The following is an 11207-nucleotide window of genomic DNA, read 5'->3' as shown; positions in this document are numbered from 1 at the left end:
CATGACATTTACAATAAACATAACATCATTAACTTAACAATCCCCCCAACATCCTGCCTTTCAACCATCATCCACTCACGTGCTCCACCAGCCACTCCCAAATCACACCACTTCCAACTCCTTGGTTATTTCCATCCATCGCACTCCCGTCTATCACTCTCTCCCATCCTGCACCTGTAACCCCCTCCCTGGAAGGGTGATTCTGCCCGTCATGGACTCCCCACCCCTCCCAGTTCCTGCCACCCAAGGAACCCCCGGAGGGCGGTTACCTGCCCCACCAAGCGTGCACCTTTCGAACTCAGTCCCTCTTACACCAGATCGATTCATTCCATAAAAAGCTAATCAAATCCCGCAGCTCCATCAGGTAAAATGCGTTTCCCATGTGAGAAAGGTGCACGCCGTCGTCCCTGAAAAGAAGTGGCTGTTCCAGTCGAAGCCTGACATGAGCCAGCTTTTTGATACCCCGATCCGCACAAAAGAGTCTCATCGCCCTGTTCAATTTCCTGCGGGCCCTTTCAACGGCTGCAGGCTTGAGTGCACCCCTCCAGATCCTCCGTGGAACAAATTCAGTCCACACAATACAGGCACCAGCCAGATTGCGTTTCATCACCTCCAAGTCCCTCTGCATCAAATGCAACAGTGACACCCCCGATTGCTTCACCAAGTCATTTTCCCCCAGGTGGACGATAAGCATGTCCGGGCAGCCCAGCTGCGACACTTTCCTTGTTAGCCACAGCAACAGTTCACCCCATCGCATTCCACTCTTACCCCACCATTGTACTTCGTGATGGCTGCTCCTCAGGCCCAGGCTACGGCCGTACACCTGCCTGTCAGCGTATTTCGAAGTCCAGTGTACAAAAGAATGCCCAACGACCCAAGTGACCGTCTTGGCCCCCGGTCCACGAACACAACCTACGAAGAGAAAGAGATTAGTACCAAAGCATAACAAGAAAAACGCCAAGCAGCGCAGCCATCCAAGCAGTGCGCCCCATGCCCTCACTTGCGCACATAGTGCTCACAGCGACGCGACCGCCAGCGACCAATCCTCCTGATCTCCTCCCATGACCAACTCAAGCCCGCCGCCGCCGTGGCTGCCCCAATCCGAAATGAATGCGTGCCAAAATGAGCCGGATCCCTGCTCAGCCTCTTCAAAGCCATCCGCAAGCCGCCAACAACTGGAATGACGTCAAACGCTTCCGCGACGCATGCACAAAAATTTCCCCTTCTGACCTCCGCACTCGACCACCAAAACTCAGCCAATCATGCACCGGGCACACGCTCGCACACCCACTCTCCGACAACCAAACCCACTTGCCCCGCCCCAGCTGGTCAGTCTTGGAACGTCCCAACCAAATGCCCAATCGCGCCCCATCCACACGCACATCAGCAAACATCCGACCCGGCGCCCCACGGGTCCCCAGCAATTCTGACACACAAAATGCTCCGAAAAACATCCAGATCATGCACAAGCGAAACAGCGCCACCTCCTCCCCATCATAACAACAGAAATGCAATTCCTGCAAAACCTTCTCCAACAAGTCAAATGTGACAGCCTCCCATGGCAACTCCCCCACACCCAACTCCGCCCGCACCCGCCCTCACCCCTTCAACATTCGGCTCAGCAGATCCGATCTAGCCGGATCAAAACCCATATACACCATGCTGTAGAAAGAAACTCCTGCCAACTTGCCAGCTATCGTCGTCTGCGACAACACCCTATCCATGCAGTCCAACACAAAGCGCACCACCCTTTGTTCACACTCCTCTTTCGGCAACATCCCCACATCCTTCCCCAAACCCGCAAAGTCCCCAAACTTAGTCCAAGCCAATCTGTATGCCCGCCTAGTAGACTCCGCCAAAGACCTCTCAACCAAACCAACCACTCTCACTCCCCCATGCCCAGATACCCTCCGGCACCTTGGTCTTGCAAGCCTCCGTTCCCGGCGCCAGCTCCCTGAAGCGCTGCCACTGCGAACGAGATAACGCATCTGCAATTTTGTTACTTGCCCCAGGCACATGTTACGCGCGAAACAGCACATTGAAACGCAGACACAGCAGCATGAAACTTCGCAGCAAGCGCAGCACTCGCAGGTCCCTTGCTTTCTGGTTGTTTACCAAGTCCACCACGGTCATGTTGTCCACATGAAACAACACCGACCTGTTCTTGAATTCTGGGCCCCACACCAGCAGCGCAACCAACAAGGGAAAAAACTCCAAGAACGCAATGCTCCTGCCCTGGCCCAGCCAGTGAGCCAGCCACTGCTCCGCACACCAGCGACCGTCCCAGAAGATCCCGAAACCTGCCGCTCCCGCCGCGTCCGAGTAGAGTTGAACCTGCCACACCATCCTGTCCCACGCAAAATCCAAGGCACACCGTTGAAGTCTTCCAGGAACACCAGCCACACTCCCAAGTCCGACCGGACTCCCAGCCTGATCCTGACCCTGTGATGTGGGAGGGCCACGCCAGACATGGCCATGCCGAGCCGCCTACAAAACGTCCTCCCAGCCCTCACCACTCTGCAGGCAAAGTTCAACAGTCCCAACAAACGCTGCACCAACCTCAAATCCAGTTTCCGAACCTCCAGCGCGCCTTTCAAAGCATCCTGCATCTCAGCCACCTTCGTCACTGGTAAACGCGCCTGCCAAGTTACCGAATCCAAATCAATACCAAGGAATGTCAAGCAACAACTGGGCCCTTCCGTCTTCTCCGGTGCCAATGGCACCCCAAAATCCCGTGCCAACAACTGAAACTGCAGCAGAGCCGTTCCACATTTGCCAGAGCGCCCCGTTCCCACAAACAGAAAGTCATCCAAATAGTGGGACACCAGCCGGTGCCCACTGCGGTCCACGAAGGCCCACTGCAAAAAGGAGCTGAAAGTCTCGAAGAGCGCGCAGGAAATCGCACAACCCATCGGCAACACCATGTCCACAAAAATGGCCCGTCAAACTGCATGCCCAACAAAGGAAAATCCGCCGGATGAATGGGGAGAAGGCGAAAGGCTGACTTGATGTCACACTTGGCCAACTCTGCCCCCCTCCCGCAGAACTGCACCAGACCAATGGCATCATCTACTGACGCGTACAACACTCTGGAGTCCTCCTCACAATGAAATCATTCACCGACCCACCTTCCAGCCAAGACAAGTGATGAATCAATCTGAATTCCCCTTGCTCTTTCTTGGGCACCACCCCCAAAGGTGACACAATGAGATCTGACAGCGTCCAATCAGAAAAAGGACCCGCAATCCTGCCCTCCGAAACCTCCTTCTCCAATTTACGCGCCACAAGCTCCGGCAATTCCTTGGCGGACCGCAAATTCTCAGCCCAACGCCTCTCCCTGGGCCCCTGATATCCAATCGGAAAACCTTCAACAAAACCCCAGTACACACGCAACGCCGCCTCCTTATCAGGGTACCGGGAGAGCCAAGGACCCATGACCTCCACCTTAACCGGAGTATGGGCCCTTCGGCCCAGGCTGCCCCCTACCCTTGGCAAATTTGCACTGCTCTGACGGCATAGCCAAGGTGAGGCACTGTGTGACTGGGTGACGCCCCCGCACTTCGAACACTCATGTTTACATTTACAGGAGGGGCGGTTGCAGAAACCCTTATTAGGCCCCCAGCAGGCCCCTGAAGCGACTGGCTTGTACTGCTGCCCTGCTGATCCAGACCACACAGCCTGGTTCCCTTGTCCACCTGCAGTTTCCTGGCTACCCGCCCCAGACTGAGCGGGACGTGACTGAAAAGACCGATACGTGACCGGAAGACCACTGCCGTATGCGTAGACGCCACCGCCTGTGTCGAAGACATCCACTGAATCCAAAGTTCCTGGTCTACGTCCCCCCACGGTTTGTCGGGATTAACACTGACCCTGGCCCGAAACTCCTCGTCGTAGCTCAACCACGCAAAACCCCCGAAATGAAGCTGCGCCTTCCTTATCACATCCATATACTTGAACAATGCAATAGCCCGATCCCCATACTTCTCACAATAAATACTCGCATAAATCAAGAAGGCCAACGTCCAATTCTCCATCGTGACCGGCACCCTCGGCCGCCTGGTCAATTCCCACTCCTCTTCTTTAGACCCCTCCTTTGCCTGAATATCCCTATGCAAGAGCTTAAACACATCAACATATTCATGCCTCCAGATCCTCGCCTTCGTTTTGTCCGACAAATGTGACCCCAGGGGCATCGCCAGCGCCATGTACGGCAATTTTTTCCGAAGCTTCTCTACCCCTTCATCCTTCCCCTCCAAGTCCTCCGCCTTGTCAGTCTGCACGCTGGCCGTTGCGACCTGCTTACCCCATCAGCCTTCACAGGCACCACCCCACCTGGGGTCCCAGACCGCACAGACCCATCCCTCACCCCCACCGACTGGCAGGGCTTTTTCCTTCCCCCACTGCCCCCTTCCATCCAGGCGTCCCACCAAGCGCCCTCACCTGACAAAGTTGAAGGAGCATCCCGCTCCTGTCGCCGTGCGTCCGCTGGCTTCGACATCCCTCTGCTGGCCCGACTGGCGCCATCCCGTGCCTCGTGGAAAGCACCAACCCTGGCCACTGCCACCCTAGCCTTGCACACACTTTCAGGTTCACACAACTCACCCTCTTCCAAATCATCCTCCTCATCCTCATAGTCCAACCACTCATCCTGCACATCCAGCGGCACTACTTCAGTCACAACTCTCTTTGCACCTTTCCCTTTCACTCCAGGCGTAAATTCACACTCCAACATCGACGGTGCCCGCTCCCTCGTTGGAGGGCAGGCCGCCGCGGACCCCCCTGCTTCTTCATCCCGGCGTTTGGAGGCCGTTTTGCACCCCGCCGGCCCACCCAGGCCTCTGCCAGCTGCCCCTGCTGGCCTGGTCCCCCCCCCCGAGCCGTATGCGCTCTGATCCGTCAAGGCAGTCCCTGAACTTTCCACCCAGACCCACTGCCTTTGAGCCCCTGGGATCCACTTTCCTTGACCCCCAGCCGACCCCCGGCCACGCCCAGGTGCCTGGGCCCCATCGCCCCTGGGCACCCCACCCGCCTTCGCCTCCCTGGTGGCACATAAGCGCTGCCACTCCCTCTCATATTCCGCAATGACGCGGCGCTGGTCGCGGGCCCTCTCCTCCTCGGTCATGTGGGCCCACCTGTCGAACATGGAAGACTGCCCTGGCTCCCCCAGGCCTCCCTTCCCGGGCATGGGTGCCGCAGCACTCCCTGCCGCCTGCCCTACCCCCACCTGCTGCTGCGCCTTCAGAGGGCCCTTGCCCTTGGAACCCTGGGACCTCACAACCCCTTTCCGGCCCCCAGAAAGGTCGACCGGTTGCTCAAGGACGGCAAACCCCTCCTCTCCCCCGGACCCCTCCCCGGACAGCGTGAGGGCAAACTCCTCTCCAGCCGCCACCTCCCAGTCACCCGAGTCCCCCCCCCCACTGCCTTCACTGCTCTCACCATACCCTACCAACTGACCCAAGCTCCTAGACAACCTGGCCTGCGACGCCAGCGGAGCCTGGCCCTGACCGGGCTCCCCAACTGCAAACTTGGGGCCCACGGACCCCTCATCTCCGGCCCCCTCCTCCTCCTCCGGGACCACATCCCCTGCCCCACCTTGGCAGGGAGGCTCAATCTCCTCCCCCCTTTCTTGGGGGCCTCCTGCGGTTTTATCCCCTTCCCTTTCTTGGGCTCCCCCTCACGAGCCCCAGAGGGCTCATCCATACAGGTTGCAACCACTGCAGCCACCCCCGCAGACGCTGACCTGGTCGGGCGGGTCATGCCGACCCATGCCTGGTCCAGGACACCGGGCTGAAGGAGATCTGCCCTCCCAGCCCGGCCAAGCAATAGCAGGGCAGCCCGCACAGCCTCTGCATCAGGTGTAGCCATGCCTAAAATCAACCGTTCGCACCCTCCGCGAGATGCGTGAGGTTTGGCACCCGCGCTCTGCCCATCCGCGAGATGCGTGAGGTTTGGCACCTACGCGAACCGCACCAGAGCACCTGCAATGATAATTCAGAAATATGTCTAAATAGAACCCCACCTAACTGTAAATGCTGTAAACTGGCCTAATCGTCGCACTGGGACACCAGTTACGACGTCCAAACCAACTAATTAGTACTCCGCCTACCTAATTCACACTCTGCCTACGCTCAAAACTGACTTCTCCCTGAGGCACCGGGGACAGGAAAAGGAAGTTGTTCCCCTCCTGTCCCCCTAAATAGCCTCCTACCTAACCCCTCCCACCCCTGACCTAACCCTAACTACTTCCTGCCTGTCCCTATCTCGTGCGAACTCCCCGGGGAAAAGACTGGTCTGCCGACCTGCTTTCCCCCGGGGGCCGCATTTTCTCGCTCATCAAGCAGGCCCTGCAGACAAACACCACTGTGGGGGGCTGTCCTTGACCTTAAGTGGGGTTCTTTACAGCATAAGATAGGTGGCGCAGCATGGGCCATGATGTCATGATAGGGATTTGATGCTGCTGACCTAAAATATATAATGAAGATGCCTGCTCAGAAAAATAAAAGATCTGTCCATTCAAGTGTCACAGCAAGTGCTGGGACAGTGTTACTAAAAAGAATGGCACCCGCACCACGGCACCAGTACGGCAGGCTGGGTGATCCAGGGGGGGCAAGCGCCCCTCCTTGCCCCCCCCCCCCTCCCCGTGGACGCCCATGAATGCACACATGGAAACGCAACACTCCATGTTCAATTGTACACTATTTCCATTTTCACATACCAAAATGCCTCTTCATGCCATGCTCATGTGTCGGAATTCTCAAAAGTTTTGCGATAGTTTCTCAGGCTTAGGTCTAGCCTTTGAGCTTAAGCTGTCTTGCAAAGCTATTGTGTTTATTGTTTTTTTCCAACTAAATCATACACAATATATGTATATGTATATATATATATATATTTGTGTGTACACACACACATTACCTACTGGTAGTAATAGTTCGGAACTTGTTACCATAGGAAAATCGCAACATTCAATAACTTTGGCGTCGATTAACGACTCTTCGCAAAATTCTCAAAACTAATTCTTTGTTTATATCAGCTCCTATGCTGAAAGTTTGGGGGTGATTCGTCAAGAAGGGGACCGAGAAAAAAGGGGGGTCCCAAAAAGTTTTTTCTCCATATTAATATCCGTAGGAAACTTTAGACAAGGCTACAGGTCGAACGGGTGAAGTTTAAATTAAAAATATATTTTCGTACATAACATTTAAAAAAATTGTATTATGCATTAATAATTAATAAACGTGATTTAAGGAATTAATGAAAAGTAAATAATTATATATTTAAATAGAAATTAATGTTACATTAATATGTACATTGAAAAAAGTGCTTTAAATTAATGCAAAATCAAATAAAAAATATATTATATTTTGAGATATTTTAATACTAGGGGCCTGATCAGGATGGCAGGCCCCTAATATGTCGCAGGTGTCGCAGACAAGACCACCTGACAGGCTGTTGGCGGTCCTGTAGTAGGCATTACAATGTGACCACCACCACAACAGTTGCAATACCTACATTTTGCACTACTGCGGGTTCTGCAGGCTGCAGCACCCACCGCAATGAAGAAAAGAGACACTTTACACATTCCTACACTATGTGACAGGCACTATGTGGTGCCTGTCACATGGTGCAGGGATAAGTAGGGGGGCACAATGGATGCCCTCAGTGCCCACAACTCAGGGACAGAAAAGAAGGGGGGCCCGCTACAGGCCCGCAAAGTCCCTTTCAACCTCCCTGTTCATGGCGGCTTAACTACCATGATCAGGCGGGTGGAAAGGGACATCGTAATCACTACGTCGTTGCCTGGTAGGGAATACGAAGACCTCCACCGCACCGGCTGGTTCAAGGAGCCTGTCGGATGCATGGTGGTTGGTCTTTCCGACCAACAACAAACCTCCTGCCATCCTAATATGGGGGGCGGGAAACTTGCTCAGGATGGCGGTAAGACTGCCACCGACGGGCTGTCGGTGGCAGTACCACTGCCATCCTAATCAGACCCTAAATTATTTTTATTAATATTTGAAACTAATCTAACATTATTTCCTATGGGGTCATTGTCTCCATTATTTTCTCATCAATGGTGTTCCAGTTTTAGTGGTTGGCCGTGGCTGGTACTGGACTTAGTGTGTTTCATTTTGGCAGTAGAACTTACAATTCTAAATGTGGTTCCATCCACTATTTCAGGAGGTGCAGACTTGAAAGTCTACTCTTTTGAGTACCTTTACAGTTTTGTATATAGCCAAAGTAGTAAAGTTACGCAAAAGTGTAAGTATAAACGTACATGTGTTAGTCACTCACAAATGTAAGTTACTTTTCTGAATAGCACTGCTAATAGTCTTAAGGAGTTCAAAATCCTTTAGCATGGTAAATCTGAAGCTGTACCTAACAAATTCACTTCAAGTCTAAACATTTTCTATGTACCAGGTTTCTGTAGCAGCTCTTCTTTGTTACTTCTAAAGCTCCCAGGACTTCAAGCTAAGCACTTATGAGACAGGACTCAATCCAGCAGAAGCCACCAGCACGGTCCAGTCCAGTTCCAGTTACTACTGGTCAACTGGGCACTTCAGGCAAATGGCTTCTTGTAGCTTGTTGTGTCCCTGTAGTCACACAGGAGGTCAGACAACTGACCCTTGGAATCCACTTCTTCATCCTGGGTACACGTTCCAACATTACCAGCCCTTCAGGACCCCACACAGATTTTAAACACCAGAGCCAGTCATCTTCTGTTCTTCTTTCTGCAAGTCCAGTGAGTTTTCTGATGAGCTGTGCGTGAGGTTTCAGCTATGTAGGTTCCACTAGCTTGTGGGTAGGGATGATTTCCTGGACACTCCCTACCCAAAGAGAAAAGGTTCATGGGGTAGCCTCTACCACTTTTGCAGCATATCATGTTTGCTTACTGCAAACTCTCTGAAAGAAAGGGGGTTAATATGTGCTCAACCCTCTGGTAGCTTGGCACAGAGCAGTCAGGCTTAACTTAGAGGCAAAGTGTAAAATATTTGTGCAACATTTCAATCAGTAATAAAGTGAAAACATTACACGAGAAAAATCCCATACCAATGTAGAAAGAGTAGAATTTAATGAATATTTTGGCATAAAAGTGACAAAAATGCAATTAGTAGAGCAGGAGATATGTATTTTAAAGATTTCAGTGAAAATAGTACCAAAAAGCACAAAGCACCACGTGCAGCTATCTGGTCATGCGAGACCGGGTGAAAGTTACAAGTGTAGGCCAACTGCGATGGGGTGTGGGTCAGATACAGAGACCAAATTAGTCCTGCTGAAAGAGTTACCTTCAAAAACCAGCAGAACAAGTTTCATACATGGTGGAATGGGCTGCAAGGAAAGCATTGCAGATGGTCTGGTCGTCGATGTAGCGGGAAGAGCAGGCGCGTGTTGCGAATGGTCGGTGCTGTGGCAGTGTTGCTGGCGAGTGAGCTGGCGGGTGTTGTTTGTGGTTGATGTAGTATCTAAAGTCAGGTTTACTTGCACTTCATGTTGGCAGGCAGCACCGGCAGCAAGATCTTGGCATGAATAGGCCCATTTGCATTCGCAAAGAGTACAAAAACTTGGGGGGAGCTCAACTGAGGCAATACCTAAGGACACCACTTGGGGGTCAGGAACGCATTCCAGCAGGGCTCAGGCAGGTAGTTGGAGGTTCAGGCAGCAGGACAGCTGGGGAGTTGCAGGGAGTTTCTGGAGCTTGTTATTTCCATTGGTTCAGAACTGGAGGTTAGCTGGGTGACCCTTCGAGTTACTTCAGCCTGGGATGAAGCGTTAAGGTCCAGTCTTCCTTCTCAGCAAGCATGGCAGTAGGCAGTAGAGCAGCAGAGCAGCCTGGCAACAGGCAGTAGAACAGCAGAGCAGCATGGCATCAGAGTGGTATTCCTTCTCGCAGCAAAGCAGCACAGTAGTCCTTTTTTTTTAGTATCCACAGGCCCAGAAGTGTATTTAAGAGTTGGTGTCTGAGGCCCAATATTTATTCCTGGTGCCTTCCTTTAAATGGGAGAAACTTCTAGAGGATTCTCTTTGAGGTATTCAGGGTTCCAGCCTCCCCTGCCCTGGCTCCAGACCAAATTATAGGGCGTGTGCAGACCTTTGTGTGAGGGCAGGACACAGTCTATTTTGGTGTAAATGGGGCTGTGCCTAGATGTGCCATCCCACTCCATAGGACATATGCCAGCAGGCTTGCGCTCAATAGCCTACTAGGGCTCAGGCAGACAAGGTCTAACCTTTTAAAGTAACTGTTACAATTTGTTTTCTTTTAAATCTAGATTCACTATTAATTTGGATATTTATAAACATTAATAGCTAGTGTTTGAGATAGCTGGGTCATGTTTTTTTTTCCTAAGCTTTAGTTTTTCTCAAAAGTTAGCCACAGCATTTTAAGCGAAAATAGCTCTTGGGTGCTAGTCACTATAGGTACTGCTGACGGCGAGGCACGGGCCTAGGCACTGGCCACACAACACGGATTTACGATGTGGAGGACAAGGCACTGAAGCTACTGACATGGCTGGAACGCTGTGATAGAGAACGCTTGTGGGTGTCTGAAGTGAGGGATGCATCTGGGTCTCTCCACTCAATAAGTATGGACATAGCAGAGGCCTTTGCAGCACATTTTGAGTGGGTATACTCTGCAATATGCGCTAGGACGGAAAATGATTGTGCAAATTTTTTACGGGACTTCGCACTACCCACGTAGTCTACAGAGGCGTGTGAACGGCTCGAAGCGGATCTCACGGAGGAGGAGCTCAGCAATGCTCTGAGCTCCCAACAGTCAGGGAAAGCATCCGGGCCTAACGGACTTCCAATAGGGATTTATAAAAGACAGGCCACGATCGCAATAGCCCCCTCCTTAAGATGTTTAATGAGGTGTGTGAGTCTGGGAGGCTCCCCTCTGACCAGACAGAAGATATGATTGTTGTGATTTACAAAGAGGGAAAGCCACCTGACCAGTAAAATTCGTACTGCCTGATATCGCTGATCAATTTGGAAGCCAAGGACCTCGCTAAAGTCCTGATGGATAGGCTGGTATCCATCATAACGGAGCTGGTGCACGTTCGCATGCCCCGTAGAAGCACCCACCATAATTTAAGGTGACTATATGGGGTGCTGTACATGACCGAGGATGTAGGGAGTTCCCAGATGGCATTGATGGCACTGGATGCTTCAATGGCGTTTGATAGCATCAAATGGCCCTATTTGTTTATGGTTCTCTA

General features: G+C 52.2%; 1 protein-coding gene across 1 annotated transcript; it reads right to left on the bottom strand.

Moving 5' to 3' along the window:
• Positions 1 to 298: 298 nt before the first annotated feature.
• Positions 299 to 4732, bottom strand: LOC147724554 (uncharacterized). The gene is made up of 2 exons (XM_086918056.1): positions 4441 to 4732; positions 299 to 912 (listed from the first exon to the last, which is right to left on the bottom strand). Exons 1-2 carry the CDS (start codon positions 4730 to 4732, stop codon positions 299 to 301), a joined length of 906 nt encoding a protein of 301 aa, XP_086774182.1.
• Positions 4733 to 11207: the final 6475 nt, after the last annotated feature.

Source organism: Lissotriton vulgaris, chromosome 4_1 (assembly GCF_964263255.1).
Source record: "Lissotriton vulgaris chromosome 4_1, aLisVul1.2, whole genome shotgun sequence".
Lineage (NCBI taxonomy): Eukaryota > Metazoa > Chordata > Amphibia > Caudata > Salamandridae > Lissotriton > Lissotriton vulgaris.
This window is presented reverse-complemented; position numbering and strand designations above follow the sequence as displayed.

What these genes read in the sequence shown, in the direction of transcription:
- LOC147724554 (XM_086918056.1), bottom strand. Translation starts at nt 4,732, where the DNA reads ATGTTGGAGTGTGAATTTACGCCTGGAGTGAAAGGGAAAGGTGCAAAG. An exon ending in TGCTCCTTCAACTTTGTCAG is followed by an intron (nt 913 to 4,440) that starts GTGAGGGCGCTT and finishes TTCTCTTCGTAG; the next exon opens with GTTGTGTTCGTGGACCGGGG.